At 42.0% G+C, this 24,409-nt stretch overlaps 4 protein-coding genes across 6 annotated transcripts; 2 read left to right on the forward strand and 2 right to left on the reverse strand.

Moving 5' to 3' along the window:
• Positions 1–520: 520 nt before the first annotated feature.
• Positions 521–7,211, reverse strand: ccdc61 (coiled-coil domain containing 61). Of its 3 annotated transcripts, none has more exons than XM_073479982.1 (13): positions 6,958–7,211; positions 5,386–5,543; positions 5,220–5,302; positions 4,404–4,564; positions 3,862–4,014; positions 3,574–3,781; positions 3,381–3,481; positions 3,045–3,265; positions 2,870–2,948; positions 2,590–2,787; positions 2,355–2,400; positions 1,557–1,623; positions 521–1,456 (listed from the first exon to the last, which is right to left on the reverse strand). In XM_073479982.1, exons 2-13 carry the CDS (start codon positions 5,531–5,533, stop codon positions 1,362–1,364), a joined length of 1,560 nt encoding a protein of 519 aa, XP_073336083.1. In that variant the 5' UTR covers positions 5,534–5,543; positions 6,958–7,211; the 3' UTR covers positions 521–1,361. The 3 variants fall into 3 exon arrangements, with proteins under 3 accessions (XP_073336083.1, XP_073336086.1, XP_073336085.1); XM_073479985.1 differs by having other exon boundaries at positions 3,045–3,262; positions 3,399–3,481; positions 6,958–7,186; XM_073479984.1 differs by having other exon boundaries at positions 3,399–3,481; positions 6,958–7,186.
• On the forward strand, positions 6,392–10,693 carry itpkca (inositol-trisphosphate 3-kinase Ca). The gene is made up of 7 exons (XM_073479986.1): positions 6,392–6,483; positions 8,388–8,478; positions 8,585–8,798; positions 9,275–9,479; positions 9,600–9,701; positions 9,786–9,857; positions 9,965–10,693. Exons 1-7 carry the CDS (start codon positions 6,472–6,474, stop codon positions 10,169–10,171), a joined length of 903 nt encoding a protein of 300 aa, XP_073336087.1. The 5' UTR covers positions 6,392–6,471; the 3' UTR covers positions 10,172–10,693.
• A 2,651-nt stretch (positions 10,694–13,344) lies between these two features.
• On the forward strand, positions 13,345–14,734 carry kcnk12l (potassium channel, subfamily K, member 12 like). The gene is made up of 3 exons (XM_073480085.1): positions 13,345–13,642; positions 13,725–14,319; positions 14,386–14,734. The coding sequence occupies exons 1-3, from the start codon at positions 13,345–13,347 to the stop codon at positions 14,732–14,734; spliced, it is 1,242 nt and encodes a 413-aa protein (XP_073336186.1).
• A 2,513-nt stretch (positions 14,735–17,247) lies between these two features.
• On the reverse strand, positions 17,248–22,035 carry ppm1nb (protein phosphatase, Mg2+/Mn2+ dependent, 1Nb (putative)). The gene is made up of 6 exons (XM_073479401.1): positions 21,287–22,035; positions 20,472–21,043; positions 18,750–18,867; positions 17,595–17,709; positions 17,441–17,504; positions 17,248–17,343 (listed from the first exon to the last, which is right to left on the reverse strand). The coding sequence occupies exons 1-6, from the start codon at positions 21,690–21,692 to the stop codon at positions 17,326–17,328; spliced, it is 1,293 nt and encodes a 430-aa protein (XP_073335502.1). The 5' UTR covers positions 21,693–22,035; the 3' UTR covers positions 17,248–17,325.
• Positions 22,036–24,409: the final 2,374 nt, after the last annotated feature.

Genomic DNA, 24,409 nt, shown 5'->3' on the forward strand with positions numbered 1-24,409 from the left:
GAAGAAGACTAGAAGGCACTAGAGGGCACTTCTCCATTGGCTTCACTTTTCAGACTTGGCAGCTGTAAATATTTTATACCGTCAATGGTTTAGAGCAAAGATATTTTTAATGTGGTAGAAGGAATGAAGAAGTGTTACGGATGGGAAAATCTATTGTGCAGGATGGCGAATTTGTAACCATCTTCATACAAGTCATACATATGTTTTGCACATATGTAGCTTAAAAGCTTTGCGTATGAATATCTCGCTACACAGCGTCCGTCAGTGTGTGCTGCATTCTCCCTCTCCGTGACATAAACCAACATAAGGCGCTCATGCTGTCCCCCTGAGTATCCCGGTAGGATGAAAGCAGCTGTTCAGACACTGACTCGTTCCCCTGAGAGAGAGGCTCCCTGGCCAGAAGCTTATTTGTTAATTAATGAAAGCAAGCCAGCTGCAGTGGTGAAGACCCTTCAAGGTTTCCCTCAGGCTGCACTTGGACTGACACTAGTGAAGAGTAAAAGAAGTGTGTACAAAATGATATGTTTCTTATAAATTATATTTCAAGTGGTATAAAAGACATTAGACTGGAAACATTTTTTGAGTTAGTCTACACGTACAGCAGTTTCATAGAAAATTTGGCAGTTCCACTGTCATGAAAAGGTGTCAGTGTTCATACACTTGCAGGTATGATCACCATGTAATAACTTCTTTTGCTTGAATTTGGGATATACAGTCCTCTTAAGTTCAAACAGTAAAAACAATACATTTGTAAATCAAGGTCATGTCATGGTATTAACTATAAAGTTCAAATGCACTGGTAATGGTGAGTTCAAGGTCAAGTAGGAAAGGCAATGTACACAAGTGGATGGAAAGACATTTAACCCCCAAATCCTGTGATCGTGTGATGCATGCAGTCAGTCAGGTCCTCTGCTTGCTTATCGCCTGAGAGACAACAGTCAATCGCAGGTTTAACAGTCAGCAAAGGAAAGGAAACACCAACAACTGGTGAAGAAGTTACTGCCAGATTTAACTTGTTGAGTTGAAAAAGGTATAAAAAAGAAAAGGTAACACGACACTCAGACAGTCATATTTTAAGTTAATTCATAAAAATTTGGTATATTAAAAAAAAAAATTATAATTTTAGTCCACAAAAAGTAGTCCTTCACAGTGATGGCTGTAGTTTCCTAAAGTCCTGGAGGTCTGACCCTCCAGAAGGACGTTGAGTCTCTTACATGAACACAAACACATTGCTCGTGTTAGAAGCTTCACGTGTTCCTCCTCAGTCTGTGCACTGTAAAAACAAAAAGACGGCCTGAGCTCCAAGCTGTGCAGGGAACATTTCCATGAGTAGCTAGAGAAGCAGCTTGTGCAGTGGTTTGTCAGTGTCCTGTATCCAGGTCCCTCATGTACTCCTGAAGAGCCTGCAGCCTGGCATCAATCTCCGACAGCTCAGCGCCTGTATCTGCTGAGCTGTCTGGGGGTGGACAAATGAGATGAATGATAAGATGGTTTATATTTGTATTTTTTAGCACATTTAAAATATTTTTATTGTAGCAAGACTTGTGATGAATTACCTCTATTTTTCACTCTGTGTGATGGAGTACTGCATAATTGCTTTCTGGTCAAAAGGCCTCCTCGAGACTAGAAACAGATGAAGCGCACATTAAAGAAGAAAGCCGGGAATATTCTGTTTTACAGAAAATCCAAGAAAAGACCAAACCAACAATGAATTGATCCAACTAACAAAGATTGTCTGTGCAGCCAAAGCTTTATAGATGCAGTTTATTCTTCAGTGCTTAAGAGCGCCATTAAGAGCTGCAACGATTAGTTGATTAATCAGTTAGTTAATAGGAAGTAAATTAATTGCCAACTTTTTGAATAATTGATTTATCTTTTAATTTTTATCTTATTTATTTTAATCTTTAATTTTTTTCTATTTGTCATCTTATTGACTAAACAATTAATCGTGAAAATAAACAACAAATAATTCAACAATGAAAACAATCATTAGTTGCACATCCTAGCTCCACTGCCGTTCTGCATCCTGCTGCCTTAAATACTCACTTGTATCAAATGTTTATTAATCCACAGCTGAAAATAGTCCCCAACATATGCACCATTAAACAATTTTCAATAACATTTGCCAAGGACTACAGTGGCCAAGATGTTTTAGGAAATTACTGAGCCTTTAGAAGAAAATGCAACTATATAATTTTCAACCTGTTTTCAAGATCTGTTATCAAAGGGAACAAGAGGCCGAGGCTGTGAGCCACAACAATTTAAATAACGCATTGTTGGTTTTGTGTCTTTGGTTCTTTTCAAGGAATTTGTTGATTGCAAAATAAACAGTGTAACAGTGTTACATTACTCACCATGTCACTCACCACACTGGGTCCATTGTAAGTCTGTTTTCTTCCTCTGTAAACAAAGAAGATCAGATGTTAAAATACCCATAACATACATGTTTTAGTAAGTAAAGTATAATAATAATAAATTCATATATTAAATACATTAAAATAATAATAATAATGAATAATAATAAAGTAAACAAAACCAAAAAAGCAAAAGTGATTTCACAAAACCTCTCTGAGGTAACCCCATCATCACCTGAACAGAGTTTGGGCCATTTCCTCCATATCCACTAACGAGCTCTCAGAGGAGTTCCTGCTCCCTCTCCGCTCTACAGATAAACTCCTGCCTCTGCTGCCAGATCGGGCCATCTGAGGATAGGCCTCTCTGGAGCGTGAACGTCCCCGCTCAGGGACGACAGGTGATGTCAGTATGTCCCGTCGTACCTTCCTCTGTCTGACACACAAAACGGGGTTGAAATTAGCAGATACAACATCAACATCAGTCTGTCGTCAAAGGAAAAATATTGGAAACCAACTTTTTGATTTCTGCCTCTCTCTGCCGGCGTTGTCTGTCCTGGATGTAAGCAGTTGGGTCAAAGCGAGGAACCCGTGACCCTGTAAGATAGTAGGTAAGAATTTTGACACTTAAGCACAAATTTAGATGGAGAATAACAGGCCAAATTATAGCAACATCATGAGAAGAGGCAGTACCAGTAGGAGACGGTGACGGCCTGGGTATGCGAGCACGTGGTCCTGAGGAGTCTGCTCTTCTTCCTCTTTCCTCTGATCTTTGCACTCTGTCCTCCATCCGTTCTCTGGATCCTGAACGAGCCCTGACTGTCCCGTAGCCTGGCCTCCTATCGCGGGAGAGCGAGCGAAAATATTCCCCGTCAACTCGAGAGCTGAGGCGAGCCGACACAGGAGTCACTCTGCTGCAGACACACAAAGAAGGTGTACTTTAAATAGACAAATAAGAATAAGATTTCATATGTTTTCTCCGCATTGTAGGTGAATGGATGAAAGAGAGAGAAAGTAAAGATATAGTACACGCTTAGATTGTCTAACCCTCTCCGTAGCAGCGCCAGTTCATTGGTGAGACTCTTGACTCGAATGTGGAGGGCGCGCTCTGATGCCCTCAGCTCCTCCAACTAGCAAGGAAGATAGGGGAGAAAATGTTAAAAACCAGCTGAGTAACATCCTCAATCTTTTTCAGCTAACTCCCACTACAGATGAGGCTTACCTGCTCCGTTAGCAGTCGCTGCTCCTGACATCTCTTGCTTGCCGAGCGTTGACTTTTGGCCCTCTCTTTGCCAAGCTGCTCCTCCAGCGTCCTCACCACATCTCTGGCTCTCCAGTCCTCTGGTCCAGTTGTGGAACCACTTCCACTTACCTGCAGTCGCTCCAGAACCTTCGCCATGGCCTCCTTCTCTTCTTTCACCAGAGCCAGCCTAAAAAAGTGTTTAAAACAATTTTAAAAAAGCCCCACAACCCTTCAAATTGGTCACTGGAGAAAATAAACGCAACCTACTCTGATCGTAGTCGCTGTATTTCTAGCTCTGCAGATTTGTCAACTCCATGAGAAGTGACAGCGCTGAGCTCAGCCCTCAGAGCTCTGACTTCCTTCTGCAGGGCAGCTGGGTCAGGCTTGCCTACGTAAGGCAGGGGTAAAGGGTAGTGTATCCTACAAATACAAAGTAGTTAAATAAAGAAACAACATACATCTGAGGTCAACACCAAACAAGATTTATTTAATAGGTCTAGTGTGTCAGATTTAGGCTTTTTGGGGGGCAGAAATCAATATAATTATGTTTTCATTATTGTAAAATCAGCTGAAATGAAGAATCCCTGTGTTTTTGTTACCTTAAAATGAGTCTCTTATGTCTACAGAGGAAGCAGGTCTTCAACTACAAACACTGGCTCTAGAGAAAGCCTTACAGGTTTTTCACATTTTTAGTGGCCACCGACAAGAGGTGTTCAGTTGGTAGCAATCTGTAGCCTAACTGCTAGGTGCCATTAAATCCCACACACTGGACCTATAAGATGTGACTAAATAAACTTCGAGACACACACCTGTCAAACTCCACAGTGTAGATGAGGATGAGATATCTTTTGGCAGTGAGCGCAGACGACTGCTGATGCCCGCGGGGACGACTAACCACTCCTGCTTTCCGGTTGCGTAGCAGCTCCAGGTCAGAGTAGGTCAAGAGGTCAAGTGTCACAGAATCACTCGTCTGAAGAAAAAGTTAGAGGTACAACATCAGAAATTAAACATACCTAAAACTAAATTCAGGAGGCCACAATCATAAAAACATTTCTTTTACGTGTGTTATGTTTGCATATTTGCTTGACCCACATGTTCAGCAATAAAAATGTTTTACTGTTTAATTTACAATTACCATTAATAAAAATAACAATTTAGTATTTTTCTCTTCTGAGAATCCTGAATCAAATGTTGTTTCATTGTCTTTGCACAAATTTGACTGTGTTTTTGTAGTCCATGTATCACTTTTACTTTAGTCTAAAATGACTTGACAGACCGGACTGACGTTCACAGCACACACAAGTCTATGTGTGTGTGTCCTGTGCTTGTACTGTTGTTGAGACCAATTTCAAAATATACGCAAATTTTCAATTGTTTCTCTGATTTCCCTCCAGGCCCTCTCCTTTTGTGTATTAATGAAAAGGGAGAAGGAACAAGACAGCTCGGGATAACTGTGCATTTTTCGCTCAAGTGGAAACATTAAGCTCGAATGAATGAGTCTCGCCTTAGCTCACACAGCCTCGAGCAAATTTGTGTCTGTTCTCATCTTTTGAGTGACTTTGTATGCATTCATGCCATCTCAAAATTTTCCTTCCCATTGTGTCTCAGCACACCTTCAAACGTACCTTTCGAACAGCCGATTCCAACATGCTGCAGAAAATGGGGAACTGCTTGAAGTTGCCAGTTTTGCGGGTGAGATCCTCAATGTCTGAAAACAAGGATTAAAGAGTGAGTGAGACTGTTTGTGGCCGTGCTCATATTTTTAATCTATGATAAATGAGTGCTACTTACAAGCTGGATCAAAGTCCCCTCTCCACTGATCTGCCGTCGCGGAGTCTGAGATTTCCACTATCAGCAGACCTTTGTCCAACTCTACCTTCACAGAAAACTCCACTCCTCGAAATACAATATCTTCCATCACCTCAGAGCCCCCGTCCATCGCTCTGGGTCTGTGGTAGAAGAAATACGTAATTCCTTGGATTCCTGACAGTGGGAACAAACTACAAGGTCTAAAGCCTGATCTTTACCCTGATCTGATCAAGAAAACTAATTTTCTTGCAAAAAACGGGAGCGCTCAGTTGTACAGTCAGCAAATGTTGGTTTGTAATCTGCCAATGAACTCAGTAAAGAAAGAGAAAAAGAACAAGCACAGCTCACGATACATGTCCTGAGAGGAGGGAAAAAGTCAACAAGCTTTAACACAACAAATCCACTATGGGAATTTAAATCATCTATCATCTTTGCTCACTACATCTTAACTTCCCTGATTGTCAGGTGTGCATAAACTACAGCATAGGAATTTAGAAATACAAAAAAAGGGCAAATTTTATATTTTCCTCGCCAGTATCGGCCCCGAGAAGCAGGCAGTTACTGGTATCGGTATAGACTGAACATTATTTTTTTATTGTGCATCCCTGGTTTGGACAAATCAAAACCTGATTTCCTATTATTTAAAAAGTTAGATCTGAAGAGACAACTGTGATCTATGAAAAATCAGTCAAAAACAACGAAAGAGCCTCATCATCGGTACAGAAGGTAGTTTTTCATGTGCACATCCTGTTTTTCTACTCACAGGATTGATTTCTTGGTTCAGTATCACAAGATCCCATGGGGCGTACCCTAACCCTATAGAAAACAGCTGATGTCTGTTATCTGGGGTACATTAGCATGCTTAATTAAAATGCATCCATGTCATTATTCTGGTTGTCTTTCCTGTCTCACCTGTCTCACCTCACAGTCCGTCCTCTTCACAACACACCGCGCGGGGCGGTAGCGAGCCGACAGAGTCCATTTCAAAAGGTGTCATCATTTTTATTGGAAAAAGTTCTGGTTGGTGGGACATATCTTATGTCGCGGACTCTGCACATGTTTTAAGTCATGTTTTACGAGGTAAGTTATTATTTGTGTGCTGTTGTTGTTTTTAGCGAAGTTGCTGTGCTGTTAGATTTCGCGCTTGACTTCACTTTCTCCCGTGCGGTGAAAGAGAAATCTTTGTTAGGTTAAGCTCATCCTTCACTGCAACATGCACAGAAAACATTACAGACGGCGGGCAGTTTCTCGTTTGACTTGTGAAAACCAATATCGTTAAGTTGGAGGCTCCGTTAAATTAATAATTCAGGGCTTTTTAAATAAAAGAAACGCTACGTTTTCCTCCACTTCAGCTAGCGAGTGTTAACATCCCTGCTGTGATACCGTCAACTGACAAAGGTTAGCTAAGGTTAGCTAGCACGGACATTATTGTTAGTTAGCGCTGGTTCACGCAACTAACCCAACTTGACTCGCAGTTAGCTAACTAAGCTATCTGTATGGGAAACACATCGTGTTGCTCAATGTGCGGACAAACGCCAAAATACAAATACGCACCTTTGGTTGAAGTAATGATCCTGAAAGAGGCAGAGTTAAGTTGTCAACACATAGCTACTCGTTGGAAAAGCACCACGGTGCGTTAGCTTGGTGAAGCAAATGAGACAGCTAGCGTTAGCCGCCTGACTGGTGCTACGGGACAGTCCAAAACAATGTGTGGACCACCGGCACCGCGGAGACTGGAGCGGTTCAACAACCGGGAACCGTTAAACTCTTCTTCTTCACTTTGCTCTGCCGCCGCCGCCTCTTCCTCTGCCGACATTAGACGGAGGCTCGGAGCCTGTGAGGCGTGTCGCTGCCCTCTACAGGTTGTGGACGGACATTACATCCACTGCGCTGCAACACAGACCAAAGGCTACTGTCAGATGCTTCATTTTCAAGTAAAAGAAGCAATATGATAATGTTAATGCTCCAAGTAAAAGTCCTGCATTTACAATTTGATTCATTTAAACATACTCAAGTGTCATCGCTGATAATATAATATGATAAAATTCAAAACATACTCAAGTATCACAAGTAAACACACAATATGCAGAAAAATGGCATTTGTTTATCAATCTCGTGACTTTTTGTGCATGCTTTTGGAAATGTTTGATACATGTTCTTGTTCTCATTTATAGCCTCCTATTTTTTACATTCATGTATCTGATCGTATTCACTTTTATTGTTTTTATTTCGTCCATGTTCACGTCTTTTACTCAATGTTAAGAATGTTATATAAATACATTTCATCATTATTATTGGATTATCATTACCAGTGTTGTAAAAAGTATATTGTGATATTGTGTTATATTATACATACTGATATCACATGTACAAAGTAAGTATCAAAGTAGGTAAGTATCATATGTTTAGTAAATTGTACATATATTTTCATGTTTGTATATTGTATACGGTGGACCGATTTTCAGCCTGCAGATTATTGGATCTGATCTTTTTTTCTGATTATTGGAATTTGTGTTGTTTTTTTTTTTTAAATCTAATTGCCTGTAAAATAAATAAATAAAAAACACATCTGCTTTGGCTGTGATGCAGCAATGCAATCTACAAAGTAACTAGTTAACTTGGAACCAACTTCCATGTTGTCACTGTCAACGTGTCTGTCTCAGCCTTCCACTGGTCAGTTAAAAGCTGTTTTCAGGAGAAAGAAAACAAGCGCTTCCTATGAATGTTTGACAAACCTGTTGCGTAACATCAGAGCCGACCTGTCCTCTGCGAGTCCTCACCCAGTCATGGTTTTAAGGGCTGTTTCCATGGAGACGTTGTTCACCCATTAAGGAACCAGTTGAGCGACTAAGTCTGAAGTCTGAGGTCCTTTCTGCTGTCTGTAGATGCAGAAAAACACAGGCATCAGAGGAGTGTGAGCTGTAGTGTGTGTGAGCTTGTGCTAAGGAATGACTGACTGAGGTTTTTTTGGTTTTCCGATGCAGAACTCCGCATGGAAGAAACATAAAACTTCATCGCTCCTTCCTATGTCTCCCAAGACACCTCAGCAGTGGCTGCAAGTGGTCGGACATGCAGGTTTGTTTCTCTCTCACTTGTCTTCATTTTGCTTCTCAGCTGGTCTTATTCTGGTAAACAAATATCCACAATAATGGAATAAATATGGTTTTTTGTTTCTTTATAGGGAACTTTCGTGTTGGGGATTATGGCACACTGCTGAAGAAGTTCTGTGAGGGGGAGCAACAATGCTATCTCAGGCTGATGAAGGACACTTTGAGGCCCTTTGTTCCAGCCTACCACGGTGTGGTGCAGCAGGACGAGCAGGATTACAACATGATGGATAACCTGCTGAACAATTTCAGCACGCCTGCTGTCATGGACTGCAAGATGGGCAGTCGGTAAGCTTAAAGTTTTTTCACTTAGAGCAGTTGAATGTGTTTATTTTTTTACAGGCAGATTTGAAGGAGACATACTATAGTGCAGCACAAAAAGGACTCATAGTTTTTGATTCCTCCTGTTTATCAAAAACTACAGCAATGAAACAATCGTTTAGTAGGAAAACCAGCAGAAAAGTTTTCTTGTGAGGAATAATAGCAGTTTAAATAGTTGAGGAACTTGTGCACAGATGCACAGTAAGGACCCAGACAGTTTCAGAGGCTGAAATGCAGTTTTATAAAACAATTATAAATTTAATAGTAGCTTTATTTAGTTGTCAAATTTAATGGAGAATAACAGATTGTTTTCTTAATATTTATTAAATGAGCATCTTTTGCCCTCAAATTATTAAGTCCCCTTTAAAAGCTCTGTATTTAAACAGTTGCAATAATCCTTTAATGCAATTTATATGCTCCAGTCACAACACTGTCCTTCACAGCACATACCTCGAGGAGGAGCTGCTGGTGGCCCGAGAGCGGCCCCAGCCTCGTCACGACATGTATGAGAAGATGGTGGCTGTGGACCCAGAGGCCCCAACAGTCCAGGAACGAGCCCAGCAGGCAGTGCTGAAAACCAGGTACATGCAGTGGAGGGAGACGCTGAGCTCCACGACAACTCTGGGTTTCCGTATCGAAGGATTCCAGGTAAGTTCTCGACAAAGACAGTTGTGTCACTGATTGTTTTTTTTCAACGTGTCAATTTTCATCATCTAACAGCTGCAGTTTTTGCATTACAATGCTGTAATCTGTATTTTTTCTGTGCAGAAGTCCAGTGGAGAATGTCACACCAATTTCAAAAGGACCAAAAGCAGAGATCAAGTGACAGAGGCATTCAGCAGCTTTGTTGAATCCAATACACACATTGTGGTGAGTGTGAGATTCACCGACGTTCACTGGCAGCTCATAGATTGTTTCTCTTTCCTCTCTTGTAAATCTTATCTTTCCCTTCAGTGGGGCTATCTCAGATGGTTGAAACAACTGCGCCAGGTGTTGGAGGCGTCAGACTTCTTCAGAGCACATGAGGTTAGATGTGGGACAGTTTGTTGAAAAGAAAGAGCCACTGAGCTGCAGGCTGATATTATAGCGCATTTGACCTGGTGGAAAGTTTTCTGACAGCTGTATCCCCTCAGGTTGTGGGCAGTTCCCTACTGTTTGTACACGACTGGACCGGCAGAACAGGAGTCTGGATGATTGACTTCGGAAAGACTGTGGCCTTGCCGTCACACATCACCGTGGACCACCGCAGTCCCTGGGTAGAGGGCAATCGAGAAGATGGCTACCTGTGGGGTCTGGACAACCTCATCGATACACTGGCCAACATGCTGCCACTGACCTGAACGCCACTCTAACCACATGTGGAAGTTTACTCTCAGCCCTTCCTTCACTACTCATGAGTGAATGACTGCAGAGGCACTGGCTTCTGAAATGGTTGCGTTGAAATATGGGAATGAACTCTTCAGAATAATAATCCAGTATGAGGGTGTAAAAAATGGAGGATGTGATTGATTACAATAACAATACATTTAGCAGGATTTGTTATTGGGTAAATACTTTCCAGAACAGATATATTTTCAGTAAATTAGACCCACAGCCTGGGGCTAAAGGACGCTGGTGATTTATGGAACCAAAAGTTTGACCACTGAGTAGACCAACGACACTGAGCTCACCCTGTAAGAGCCACAAAATCTCGGTCTCCAGCCTCAGCGGGAGACCCTCCTGTCTTAACATGACCTGCTCATTATTTCAGGAAACATGGCACAAGCAATTATAAGCCAAAGATACTGTATGGCTGCCCCCTCTGACTCAAGATGATCAGCAGTTTAAATGTCACACTGTGTCATTAAAATGGTGCTAAACTATCAGGCTACAAAGTGGACTTATTTCCTGCATTTCTATTAATTGTTTCTCATTATCATCATTATTTGTTGTACTTTTTTTTTAAATGATTCATTATGCAGTTTGTCACACATTAGAAATATTTCCAACATTTATGAATAGGAGTTAGGATAACATTGTTAATAAAATAAAAAAATATATAAATAAAATATCTCCGTATAGCTCATCTGGTGTAATCCAAGTGTCGGTAACCCAGGAGATTACAAATTAATTTGGAAAGACATTACTTATACCCCTTTTAAGACAAAATCCTCACTGTCGCTGCTAAGCTAAGTGTTAGTGCACACCCTGTCTTAAAGGGTACCACAAGCCTGACTGCTTGTTTATTGTTTATTATACCCTGAAAATGAATCCCAATTCCTCTAGCACCAGCATTATGTTGACATTTAAGTGAAACAGCTTAGGAGCTATTGGACTGCCATGAGCTTAGTTTTCAGCGATAGTGGATACACATTATTTAATGCATTGTTTATCAGCACACTTATGAGTAGGCTAATATTACAACACAGTACTTTTATCTATTTAAAAACCAATGAATACAGCTTATGCTTTTGGCCAAGTCAAGCTGTTAGCCACATTTTCTGATAGGTTTGTTGTCAGTGTCACAGAGTTTTTTAAGTTTTCATGAACTCCTGCAGCTGACAGCTTGACAGGAACTCTCTGATTTTCACCTGCGGAAATTGTAATCCACATGTGAAAATGGTCAGTCACATATTAATGTATATATGCAGCTAATTCACGTGAAAATGTAATTTCTTATGTGGGAATTTTTTTTTTTTTTTTAATTTCAAATAGTCAGATCACATATGAAAATAATCAGCCCACATGTGAAATCATACTTGTCTAATCTGAAAGGCCAAATACACATTTATCTTTTTGTCTCAGTACTGGTTGCTGGTCATTGTGATTCTTGGAACCTCATTAAAAAACAGCCTGATTATTGCTCTTTATGAAGGTTGATGACATTTAATGGTCTCTGCTAATGCCAGATTGCACGTTAACTGCACCGTCCCTAAATAAACCAATTAATAAATGTATAGTAGTAAAGATACTGTACCTATTTTTTCTATATTGCATATTAAGATTGTTCATTTTGTGCCAACATCAGTATAAAGTTTTTTTAAGTGCATCATCTAAAACCTGTAAAAAAAATTACATTTTTAAATAAAAATCTGATATAAGATTAAAACCTTATATTTTATTGTTTAGTAATTAGTTCTTGTTAAATCTGTTGTACAGTAATTCTGTTGAGGTGCAGATGTCAGTTCTTACTGATGTAATATGTTTTGAGTTGCAGTACTGTAAACCTGAGCAGATTATTAATCAAACTGTAAAGTTCAACACCTGACACAGGGCTGACTGCTGAGATGAAGGCAGATGTGCTCTCTGTCTTGCACACCTGTCCACTCCTGCCATTCAGCCATCAGACGGCAGGTGAGGGGAACCCCTGCCCTTACCTGCAGCGCCAGACGAGATTAAAGGGATGAACAGACAGAGAAAGTGAGAGTCATGCTCGACAAATCCTCCCACGCAGTCTGCCGCAACAACAAAAAGCCCTCTGAGAGGGACTGGAAGCTGCACAATATAAGCACAGTCTGATCTGAGCAAATCCCACTGGAGCACTTTTCAGTTGAGTGCCTTGCTCAAGGGAAACTCAGTGGTGGGAAAGAAAAAGGGGCAGCACTAATCAAATATTACCCCCCACTTAATAGTATCCTGCTTAATTAGTGGGCTTGTGGTCACGTGACCCTTCTCTAGTATTTAGACCACTGCTGAAGGGTTAGTTTCAGTATCAGGTTGTAGCTGCATCTCATTCGGGACCTGAAATAAAGGAACATTTATTTTTAGGACTTTAAGGTGAAGTTAAATCGAGGTGTGATGAAGGCTTGAAAAAGGGGAATACTGCTTTTGAAATGGAGAGATGACTGCACCAGTCAGGGTGTGCTCAAAGACGGAGGGGGTGGGCTAAGGGATGATGATGTCAGCGTGTGACAGATGAAACATCAGACAGCCTTTCAGTTTGCACGAAAAACTCAAGAGGCTTCCTCTCGTTGGTCATTGTTCAGCAGATCCATGGAGAGAGCACAGCGCACCAGAAGCGCTCAGGGAACAGACGCCACTGGCAGCGAGACCAGGTACTAGGTGTTGTTTTTAATTTAAACTTTATTATTCCAGATTTCATATTATTTGATCTGTGTGTGGATTACATTAAACTGCTGCTGACTATTTAACCAAAGCATAGCACCTTTTCAGGGAAAGTTTTGTGGTTGTAATCATTTTGTACTATAAAAGGGGAAAAAAAGCATAAATAGTTTGTAAAATGAAATATTTATAAGACGTTTACATTGTAGTAAACCTGCGTCTTTTTTGTTGTCTTACAGGCTGTATTCTCTTCATAATTCTTCTACTGAACGAGAGTGCCAAATGTGTTGCTTTTCATCCAAACCAAAAGTGCTTCAAATAGCCAGTGCATGTATGTATTGGCTGATGCGTGCAACACATACTGTGAGTGTGTGATTTGGAGGCACTGGTGGAGGCGGTGCATGTTGTTGCCGTTGCTGTGCTCATGGCTCAGAGGAGGGCTGCTGGTGGCTGCTGCTGCCCCAGGGCGCCCATGAACGAAGACAATGCCCGTTTCTGCCTGCTGGCCGGACTCATCCTGCTCTACCTGTTGTGCGGGGCAGCCATCTTCTCAGCCCTGGAACACCCGTTTGAGCTGCGTGCCCGTCGCCTCTGGAAGCAGCAGCTGGACAACTTCACCCAGAGGTACAGGGTCAACCTGGGCGCCCTGCACACTCTGCTGCGTCAGTATGAGGAGGCCAACGGAGCTGGTATCAGAGTGGACGCGTTGAGGCCTCGCTGGGACTTCTCTGGAGCTTTCTACTTTGTGGGCACGGTGGTCTCCACTATTGGTAAGTGGTGACACTGTTTTGTTTCAGAAGTTCTTCAATGAAACTGTTTGTCAACTTTAGATTTTGTGTTTCCCTTCTCCAGGCTTCGGCATGACCACACCAGCGACCATAGCTGGGAAAATATTCTTGATTTTCTATGGTCTCATCGGCTGTGCTGCCACCATCCTCTTCTTTAACCTCTTCCTGGAGAGGATCATCACAATGTTAGCTTACATCATGCGCTGGTGTCATGAGCGTCGGCTGAGGTGTGCTGGAGTTAGGGTGGAGTCGAGCAGGGAGGAGACGTCCGGCGAGGAGGACAGTCTGGAGGGCTGGAAACCATCGGTCTATTATGTGATGCTGATCCTGGGTGTGGCGTCGATTGTGATTGCGTGCAGTGCTTCCACCCTGTACAGCTCCATGGAGAACTGGAGCTACGTGGACTCCCTCTACTTCTGTTTCGTGGCCTTCAGCACCATCGGCTTCGGGGACCTGGTGAGCAGTCAGAGAGAGCAGTACGAGTCTCAGGAGGCCTACCGGCTCGGGAACTGCCTTTTCATCTTGATGGGGGTGTGTTGTATCTACTCACTTTTCAATGTCATTTCTATTATCATCAAGCAAACTCTCAACTGGATCGTGGGAAAGCTGGTGTGCTGTGGGCGCCATCAGCCCTGCTCCTGCTCTAGACCTGGCTGCGGGTGGTTGTGCTGCCCCTGCCTGCAGAACAAAAAACACAAACAGAGGCGCCTGCCTCCACACCTCAGGCAAAAACGCTTAAAGCGCAACGCCGTGCAGCCCATGGCATCCCACTGCCCTGCAGGAAGACTCCGCTACACGGAAGGCTCAGTGGAGACGGTGTGTGACAGTGAGACGGATGCAGGTGCAGTGGCTGATGGGGTGTATGTAGGCCGGCGTCTGTCAGGAGAGATGATCTCCGTCAATGAGTTCATGGTGTCCAATAAGGTGTCCCTGGCACTGCTGCAGAAGCAGCTCAGCGAAACAGCTCATCAGGGCCCACGTCAGAGCTACGGCCACCAAAATGGATTCTCTGGTGGTGTGGGGGCCTTGGCCATTATGAATAATCGCCTTCAGGAAACCAGTGTAGATAGGTAGCACCAGTAAGATGTTATTCTCATGTATGTTGCTTTGGGTTCTCTATATTGTAACCCTGATTTCAAGAAAGTCAATAACTCGTCCTCTAATTAGCATCTGTGCAGCACCCCTCTGGACGTCTATGCAGGTAATAGCAGATCTCCAGCAGGGATCCTGGACATCAAATAATTGATGACATTTTGTTCAGTGTAGACAAAGAGAGAAAAAAGCTGAACGTGATTTAAAGAATTCAGCATGGCTGTGAAGAGGGGTCTGATGTCTTGAAGTGATTGGCTCATACAAAAGCAATCAGATGAAAGAAGCAGTGAAGGACCACTTGAAGGGAACTGCTGATTTGAGAGTGCTGGCTGCACATGTCCCCTGAGCTCCTCAATAAATGTGGTTTTACGTGAGGTGGTAGTCAGTAATAGTCAACATACAGACATAAACACATGTCTACAGTCTGCTCTTAGATAACTAGCTGCATATTTAAAACATTTGAGCTGTGGTTTGTATTTAAACAGAGCTTTTCAAAGCTCAAGAGCACTGACAAAGAGACATTTTAATTTGTTGATTGCCGACAAGTCGCCCATCTTGTTTCATCAATGCATGTCATTGAAATTCATAGTAATCATGAAAGAGCGCTGAGATCCAGGGCCTTCAACAGAGCACATCTAATCAAACGAGGCCCGTAGAGGACGTCCTTATGTCAATAAGTGCTGTACAGATAGTTGCTGGATCACATCAACAGAGCGGAGAGCAAGATTCAGGCTCTCCTTGGCAGGCTGGAGGAGATCCTTTACTATGCAAGAAAAGCCATTTTAATTTGTCATCTGCGTGGCAGCTTTTGATCAGTGCTTGGGATAATAGAAAAAGCTTCCTTCGTAGAGACAAACGTCCATTTTCCTCTAGTGGTCACGCTTCACTGTTACTCATTTAAACCTGTGATGGAAATAGTTATTTAGTGAGTTATTGTGGGTACAAATACTGCATGTCGTCAGTCAAATATTCTTTATTTAGATTAAAACAATCATGACTCTTAACATGTAACGTCTATACACAGAAAAATTACTCACTGAAAGAAAATAACAATGCAATATGATGCAGATTAAACGATCCATTCTGAAACTGACCCGTTCTAATGCTGTTTGTTTTATCAGCTATATAAAATATGAATAAGGCAGCACAGTACATATTATCCAACTTATGGAAAAAAACACATTTCACATACACTGTATTGAAGAATGTGTTTAAAACTATAGTTGATACATGAGGAGAACTGCTTGCAAAACATGTCTACATGTAGAACTTATTCAGTAAATATAGATTATAAGGTATTTGGCCAATTTTATGGAGCTCAGTTTTTGGTCACAATCCAATGGCAACAGACTTTACAGGCTAGAAAATCATCTACCACACAATTGTTTTAACAAATAACTCTCTGAACATCACTTCTGCCAAATGGATTTTGTTATTCATGTTTAAAGGTGCAATACACAACTCTAGTAAGCTTAGTTAACCTTGCAGTTAGCGGTTGAAATAACTGACCCTGCCCGTACTGGGAGCTCGGGGCATGGGGGGAGTGTTGGTGCTGTTTACCAACGAGCTATCACCTCTTGAGGTACAAAATGGCCATGGGCTAGCTGGTTAGCATGCTAACTTCAAAAAATGTCTCAGCAATACAATAAAAGATGTCTTTGACATAGTGTCAACACTGTTATTTGTTCACACTCTCTTGGTAATTTTAATTTGTTACATATTGCACCTTTAAAATAAAACAAAGTAAACACTTAAATCGTGTGTGAAATGTATTTTTTCTTGACTAAGTGTATGTGTTGAGATTTAATTAGTAGAACTGAATATTAAATCAGTGTTTATTTGCCTGTCACTTTCAAACCCGTGGGAAAAGTATACCTTTGTGCATTCCCATCAGTATTTCAGCTGCTAGCACTGTTAGCACTGCTCCCTGTTGAAACAAATATATATATATATATATATATATATATATATATATATATATATATATATATATATATATATATATATATATATATATGCTAGCTGCATGCTAGCATTTGGCTAGCACTGACAAGGTTTCAGTCAACACATTTTCTCCTTCCTACGGAGGAAAGGCAAACAGAAAAAGTTTAAATAATTACTCTATTATTATTTATATATATTTTATATATCTATTCTTAAAACATCATTTTTAAAATATACCCTAACACATACTCATGTTACCTGTTTCATCCAGTGAAAATGTACGGCTTCACAGTTGGCTGTTGTTCATTATATCATTTGAAATGATCGTCTGTAACTTCTGTTCACTGGATATGAGGCAGAGGTTTGTTGCTGGATCAGTATCTCTGAGTTAAGTTTTACAAAATGTCCTTCTTGTATAAATATAAAATGCATCAGGCTTTATTAGATCTATATTTTCATTGTATTTGTTGTGACAAGGTGCTGCTTGCTGGCATGATGTAAACAAACGTCCCTGTCTGTTAATTATCTCCCTTTTTGTCAGATTGCACACATGAAGACAACAGTTTTAATGTTGACATTAATTACAGTCCCTCCATGGATCCTTGGAGATAACATCCAAGCTGGGCTTTTCAGGAGCCTCCCAGGCCCTGGACAGACAGGTAATGGAGAAAATAATGGTGAATATACTGGAAATAACATGCTTTCTAATGGTTAGAATGGGACAGGTGTGTAGTTTGTACTCACATTTGGCAGTGTAGGTCTGTGTGTCTCCCTTTGTTGGTAGTAAGCAGAAATAATGCAGTTCCGTCTGTAACACACGTACGTGACATGGTAAATTTCCCAATACAGGGTGTAGACGTACACACACATATAGAAACACTGATTTTGTGTCTCTCACTTGCTCTGTATGCCTCCACCTGGTGGTAACCCAGGGATGGCAGTGGATGCGAGGACTGTGAGGACAGACAGCAGGTCAGGTTCCTCTCCCCTGGCACACAGCTCCTCATAAATCTCTGTCAAGTAGTAAAGCAGAAACAAACATATAAGCACAATTAGTAAGGCAGCAAGCAAAGAATAAGCCCTGGAGTTGATCTATATTTCTACAACGTGTTAGTCCATCTGTCAATACTTTTGGCCCCAAGCCTAAAGAGCATTTTCACACAGCAGCCACTTTCCCCTGATGCCACAGTTAGGGTGGGGGGGTTCAAATGCTGGGAAGTGTTCCAGGTTGCAAGTTGTATAAACGTAGGGAATATGACAAATTGTTATTATTTCACTGCTTCCTGATTGATCAGCAACTGAAAAGACAATAATAAGTGAACATCTGGACGAACATCAGGGCATATTTCACATTAAAACGACATATTTGATAAGCGAACATTATCGTTGGTTTGCATCCAGTTATTTTCACTTCCAGGTGAAAATCAATGTGTCCAAGACGTGTGTTCATATTTTAGAATTAATTTACACCTTTCCTTTCATAATGTGTAACACTGTCAAACAGCAATGTTAGCTAGGAAGTGGTTAAATGCTAATGTTAGCGGTTTAACAAATATTATGTTTTCACTTTAATTATGGCTCAATGTCCCTTGGGCTTTAAGTTGCTCATCAATCATGAAGTGGTGAAATGATAACAATTTGTCAGAATCACTACGTTTGGACTATTTGCATCCTGGAACACGAAGTATGACATTCACCATTTCATTTTAATCATTTTTGGATGACAATAGAGCTCCACAGCACAGATGAGGCTTTGGCTACATGAAGAAGACTTGTTATTGTCAGTAGGGTCAATTTATTGTTGATTGTAGTCTTTTCATGGGATTTGTTAACAACAAGAAAATATAGAATACCATAACCTCAAACTTTCAATAATTAAAAAGGAGAACTGGTAAAAGAGAGGTGTTGATAGTTTTTGTGTCCTTCAACTGCAAACCATAAACTTCAAGAAAACAGAAATGCGTCAGGATTTCAACATGATAAGGTCTTCAGATGCCTAATGTGACAGTGCCTTGCCTTCAGCCTCCCTTGTGTGTTATCTGTACCCACGCACCTGCTACTTTGGACTCCAGCAGGTCCTCCAGCTCGGCCTCCTGGTGTAATGCCTCCGCTGACAGCTGGGGGGCTCCAGGGAAGCACAGCAGGATGATGCTGATGTTGTCCAAGCTGCCCTGTGGAGAGAAGTGGCGTCAACAGAGGTGAGTGATGACAGCTGACCTTACAAATGTCAACATATCAAACATTAATTCAACCTGGATGAACTGTGTGTTCAGAAACAGATCATTTTCACCGCAACGTGTGCGCGCCAGTGTCACACACGGATGCGGCGGAGCAGGAGAATGTACATGGGGTGTGCAAGAAGCTGTGACATTTTGAGGTCATTCAAGCTGAAGTGCTGTTATGTAACAGTGACATGATGGACATAATGGCCAAACAGCATGGATGTTAATGTGCGCACATGTGGCCCATGTTTACCCTGGTGTCTCTTTGACTCTGAAGAAGATACAAGATAGGCAATTTATTTTATTAATTGCCTTGGGGCTGTGTGATGTAAGGCTGATGTGATTTTCATTTAAATTATGGTACACCATAACACAGTAAACAAATAACTGATTTTAAATCTTCTTGACAAGCTAATTCACATATTCTACAGTTGAGTAAAGATACAAGATTAGATACAATGTCCTTCACTAAACACCTTTAAATCTAGCAGCTGTGCTATGAGTGGATCTGGCTGTAGTGGAATAATTATTCACCCTCCTGGTCTGAAATAATTCGTTATGTGTGAGGATGGTACGACGAGCAACTCCATGTTCTTCAACATCAACCTTCAACCGCTCTGACACGCTCAGAGTGAGAGTGGCTGCAATGGATCCTCATAGGAATCCAGAATAATCCCATGTAACCTGCCCTGACACTTCTGTGCTCTATTTTAAGGTGGTCTGTCACACTATTACACCGTGAACACAGCAGCTACAGTCTAAATGAGACGGAGAAAAAACCTCCAGCAGAAATCAGAGCTGCCATTTACAGACAAAGTGCTTTTCTCTGGTTCATTTTTTGGACTTTGCCTCCATTTGGGCATGAATGTTTGTGTGTAGTGTCTGTAATAGCTAGTCTTATGTTAGCAATAGATTGCACGACTACTATGTTAAAGTGGTTGCTTATAATGATAAACCCACAGAGCTATCACTTGGCTTACCTCACCCAAATGGAGCATTTAGCGTCTTATAGCTCATTGTTTCAACTTCACTGTTTACTAGTTATTGCACGGGGAAATGTGCTATATTAAATAAACTTTACTTACTTACTGTGATTGTTTTAGTAAACCTTTCCATCCCACAACATTTTCCATGTATGACTTATCTAATCAAAGCTGTTGGATAGAAAAGGTGTGAATGGAGTCATTGTGTTGAGTGAAAGTCAAATAGATCGATCATGATTGATTATGTGTGTGTACTTTTAATTAAATCGAAACTCTGGCTGTTGCTGAGCTCCTTTCTCAAAACGTGGACTGACCCTGGCATCTCTCAGATGGAGCCAAACAAAGTCAACACAGTCACAGTTTAAAGGATTATGTTATTACATAAAATCCACAACCCATTAAAAAATTACGTAACACAGTTTTACACTGAATTTATGTTTTTCTGTTTCTAATCAGTTAAAAGGATTTGCCATTCAAACTACTGAACATGTAGAAATCTATAAGGTGCTGGATGACTTTGTGTTCGGGTTAAGATAACATGCACACTGGTTTAAAGCAGCAGGTTCTGACCTTATAGAGACAGAGGTCAATGACTTGAGTGCAGACATCTCTCAAGTCAGTGCACACACGCAGCCGGTTGTGGATGAAGGCGCACAGCTCCTCGTTGCTGATGGTGTCCCACACCCCGTCGCAGGCGAGAACCAAGAACTCATCTGCTGGTGAGCGCTCCACCACACACACCTCCGGCTCTGGTGACACCATCTGCTCGCAGGGCGTCCGGTTCTCTGCCCCCTTGTAGCTGAAGTCCCCCAGAGCACGGGACACTGCCAGGGAGCCGTTGATCCTTTGGATGGTCACAGAGCCGCCTGCGCTCTCGATGCGCTCTTTCTCCAAGGGGCAGTAAGGTTTGTGGTCCTCAGTGGAGAAGCAGACCTGGCCGGACCGGCACAGCATGGCCCTTGAGTCACCACAGTTGGCGAAGTAGATGTAATACGGTGAGATGAGAGTGGCCACCACAGTGGTGCCTCCCCTCTCCCAGCCTTCTCGACGTGCCACAGTGTGCAGGTGTTTGTCTGTTTGTAGGAAGCCCTCGATGATGGCTCCTTTCACCCTTTCAGGGTCGTCCTCTGGTCCCATTCCACCTGTGTGCACAGAGACACACTGTAAGACTACCTTCTGGTGTCCCATAAACACATCATTACAAAGAATTGGATAGATATTTACAGAATGCAGTGAAAAATTATGTATGATATTGATAATAAAAAGGAACATTCATCTCTCTGCATCAACACAATTAATCAATAAATGTATTTCCTAATAAAATCTAACAATAATCCACATCTGTGATCTTTTATATTCATTTCATTCAGTTGCATTTCTTTCACCTGTGGCCAGGATGTGACCCAGAAGATGCTGTGAGCAGTACTGTGCCACCGAGCTGCCTGCGTGACCATCAAACACAGCGAAGAAGCTCCAGTCGGCCAGCTCTCCACCCAGCTGTGGCACACAGTTGTGGAAGTCCTCCATGTTGGCCCTCCAGCCCTGCATGCTCCCCAGGGCGTATGTGAGGCCCCAGCGGGCGCAACCCTCCTCTGCCAGCTTGTCCAGGACCGGCCGGTCCAGGTAGGGGCTGGGGATGACCTCCTCCTTCTCCCCCTCCACTGGCTGCTCTCCCTCTGCTGCTCCTCCACGGCCCCCTTTGAAGAAAGAACTGACCCTCTTCTCCGTCTCTTTCACCAGCTGCCGCATGAACGCAGGCATCTCCACCGTGCCCTTCCTGGCTGTCCTCATGGTTCTTATGCACAGCCGATGTGATGGGAATCTTCTTTTATCCCTTGCCCGGTGTTTGTGGCTGGGACAGAGGGCTGAGATGGGCCTGATAGGGGGCCTGTGCAGTGTCTGCGTAGCCCTGCTGCTCCAGGGCTCAGAGCATGGCTGCCTCAGCTGATGGATGTTCTCAGTGCTGGCTGCTCACCCCCCTCTCCCTGCTCATCTCCTTCCTCTCCTCTCTCCTCTCTGGAGACCTCACTGATCAGCGCTCTCTGGTACACTCATCCTTTCTCTCCTCCTTGTTTGGTCTCTCCTCTGTGCTGCTGTGATTTCACCTTCTCCCTCGCTTTTTCATCGCTCTTACCTCTTTCACCAGCTCTCCCTTGCTTTGTTGTTTTTCCCCTGCCTCCGCTGTGATTGGCCGGCTATTTGTGTGCACCAATCCCTGCCTATCTTGCATCGCCGCTGTCATGTCTGAGCTCACCCTCTCTCGCTGTCCTCCTATCTGCAGCTCTGCCCCTCCCACATCTCTGGTAATCTCAACCTTTGATCGGCCTGGATTATGGGCTGCCACTGCTGTGGATTACAGGACTGTCGGCCATTTAGCACGCAGTGTGCGACTGACTGTGGAGAGAAGAGGCACTGGGGAAAGAAAGCTTATTTTCAGCATAAACACAGATGATCTCTTTAAGCTGATATTTATTAATTTTTTTACATTAAACATAGTGACAGTGCACGTACTGCACCTCTGCAGGGATTCATTCTGATCATCCACCAATCAAAACCTGACATCAGAGCTACATTCATTCTTAATTATGAGTCAGATTAGATCCAATGTATGTCGGCAATATAATAAAACATTTTGCTTGTAGTGACTCTGGACATCCTGTTCTTGTTGGTCTTTGTTTTATTTAACCATTCATTTCTTGTTACTGATACTATCTAGGGGAAACATGAAGGCTTTGGACTGAAATGTTTGATTAAAATCTTTGAATTCAGCTGCATTTGCAACTCATCCAGTCTCTTTTCACGAGGATGAGTTGTGACAGATATTTTTGCTCTTGTATTTCATGTGACAATAAAGCGATATGTGTTATAGGATGGATGTGGTTGTGAAATGATCAGATATGATGAAATAAAAATGCAAAGATAACGATATAATTAACTAAAGACATTTTCTAGTTTTATAAAGTTAGAAAATTGTAAATAATTCAATAGAGATTAAAGGGAAAAGATTACTGAATGTCAGAAATGTGATTTTGGTCTTGCATGATTATGTGTGTCACCACAACACAACTTACAGCTGTTTGGTTTGGCATCGTTCCTGCTTAAATCTGTGGGGTCAGCCAGGATCACATACTTTGCTCTGTAATTCTCCTCATAGTTTGATTTCGGTGTGGTCACGCCACTGCGACCGGGCAAGAAAGGATGGAGGAACTCTTTCAAACGTTTAATTAAACTTGCTCGTCATGATGGTGTTAAAGCAGCCTGTCACAGAGGCACGCACAACAAACCCAGGACATGTTTATACTGTTAACGGCCCAATATTACACTTCACCAGTTTTCTTTCAATTTTGTGTGCATTATTCAACTGTTGTTTGTAGTATTTAAGTAGCATTGATTCATACTTTCAACTATTACATACTGCAATATTAGTTAATATTACCTACTGTAGTTACAGTGTGGTACTTGGCATATATTTTACACCTCTATTTTTAGTAGCAATTCTATTTTTAAATGTAAATACAAATGCGTATAGTTGTGACATTGTATTGTTCAACGCACATATTTTTTACAGTAATTTTCTATATTTTCTTTTAAAAATTTTCTCTCTTTAGTGTTATATTTCTTTTCTAGAAGGAGCAACTGTACGTACCAATTTCCCCTCAGGCATCAACAAAGCATTTCTGATTCTGAGATACCTCAACATGGTACAATCCTGCAAAAAACGTTTTTCTTTTTTTTTGGTACATCTTAATCACAGCTGCAAAATGTACAGTTAGACAGCTGTACATGAGTTTGAACAGCCACGTCACACTCAAGCCAATCTAATAATGATCTGGAGGAATTTCAGGAAAGGGTTAGGGCTAGGGTGTGTGTCCTGCAGTATCTATTTCACCTGTGATAATAATCTTAATATTGCTGTAATGTACATTAGACATAGCTATGAGCCTGACTTTAAATGTGTCATCTGAGACACTTAAAGGAAGCAGAAATAAAAGGCCTCATAAGTCTCACGTAACAAACCCTGCAGCGAAAAATGTCTGCCTATCCTTCTGGCGTGCGTTTAAAATATGATAAGTGAAACCCCCTTGATCAGTGTTTTTGTATGATTCAGACAACATTATGAATTCATTAGTTTGTCACGGATGCAGCTGGAGGAGACAGCAGCCTGCTGACATCGGCTGTCTCCTTATTCATCCTGATTGGAGGTGAATTTGACGTTAAAATCTGCCTCTCGCTAACGTGGCTGCATGTGAAGGCCTCAGGGTGCAGGTCGGCCACCAGCTGGCTGAGAGAGTCTCTGAACGCTGAGGGACAAGTACATGCTGATGTCTCAGGTTCCCTATTTGAGTGTGAGTGTGTGAGTGTGTGTGTGTGTGTGTGTGAATCCAAACAGGGGGTATCCAATACGGGATAAAATTAGGCCAGCCAGGCCTTATACTGCTGACTGAGCTGGGGTGGCCAAAAAAAGCCTGGGGTGCAAGCTAACAGTGGAAGCTCAAGGAAGAGAGGAG

This window comes from Pagrus major, chromosome 13 (assembly GCF_040436345.1).
Source record: "Pagrus major chromosome 13, Pma_NU_1.0".
Taxonomy (NCBI): Eukaryota; Metazoa; Chordata; class Actinopteri; order Spariformes; family Sparidae; genus Pagrus; species Pagrus major.

Excerpts from the sequence above, each read along its gene's own strand:
- kcnk12l (XM_073480085.1), top strand. The coding sequence starts at position 13,345 with ATGAACGAAGACAATGCCCGTTTCTGCCTGCTGGCCGGACTCATCCTG. Across the intron at positions 13,643-13,724 it reads CACGGTGGTCTCCACTATTG|GCTTCGGCATGACCACACCA; the intron begins GTAAGTGGTGAC and ends TCCCTTCTCCAG. Across the intron at positions 14,320-14,385 it reads TGCTCTAGACCTGGCTGCGG|GCAAAAACGCTTAAAGCGCA; the intron begins GTGGTTGTGCTG and ends TCCACACCTCAG.
- ccdc61 (XM_073479982.1), bottom strand. The coding sequence starts at position 5,533 with ATGGACGGGGGCTCTGAGGTGATGGAAGATATTGTATTTCGAGGAGTG. Across the intron at positions 4,565-5,219 it reads TGGAATCGGCTGTTCGAAAG|ACGAGTGATTCTGTGACACT; the intron begins GTACGTTTGAAG and ends CTTTTTCTTCAG. Across the intron at positions 2,949-3,044 it reads GCCGTCACCGTCTCCTACTG|GGTCACGGGTTCCTCGCTTT; the intron begins GTACTGCCTCTT and ends ACTATCTTACAG.
- ppm1nb (XM_073479401.1), bottom strand. The coding sequence starts at position 21,692 with ATGAGGACAGCCAGGAAGGGCACGGTGGAGATGCCTGCGTTCATGCGG. Across the intron at positions 18,868-20,471 it reads TTGACCTCTGTCTCTATAAG|GGCAGCTTGGACAACATCAG; the intron begins GTCAGAACCTGC and ends TTCTCTCCACAG. Across the intron at positions 17,505-17,594 it reads GGTGGAGGCATACAGAGCAA|ACGGAACTGCATTATTTCTG; the intron begins GTGAGAGACACA and ends CGTGTGTTACAG.
- itpkca (XM_073479986.1), top strand. Across the intron at positions 9,702-9,785 it reads AATCCAATACACACATTGTG|TGGGGCTATCTCAGATGGTT; the intron begins GTGAGTGTGAGA and ends CTTTCCCTTCAG. Across the intron at positions 9,858-9,964 it reads ACTTCTTCAGAGCACATGAG|GTTGTGGGCAGTTCCCTACT; the intron begins GTTAGATGTGGG and ends GTATCCCCTCAG.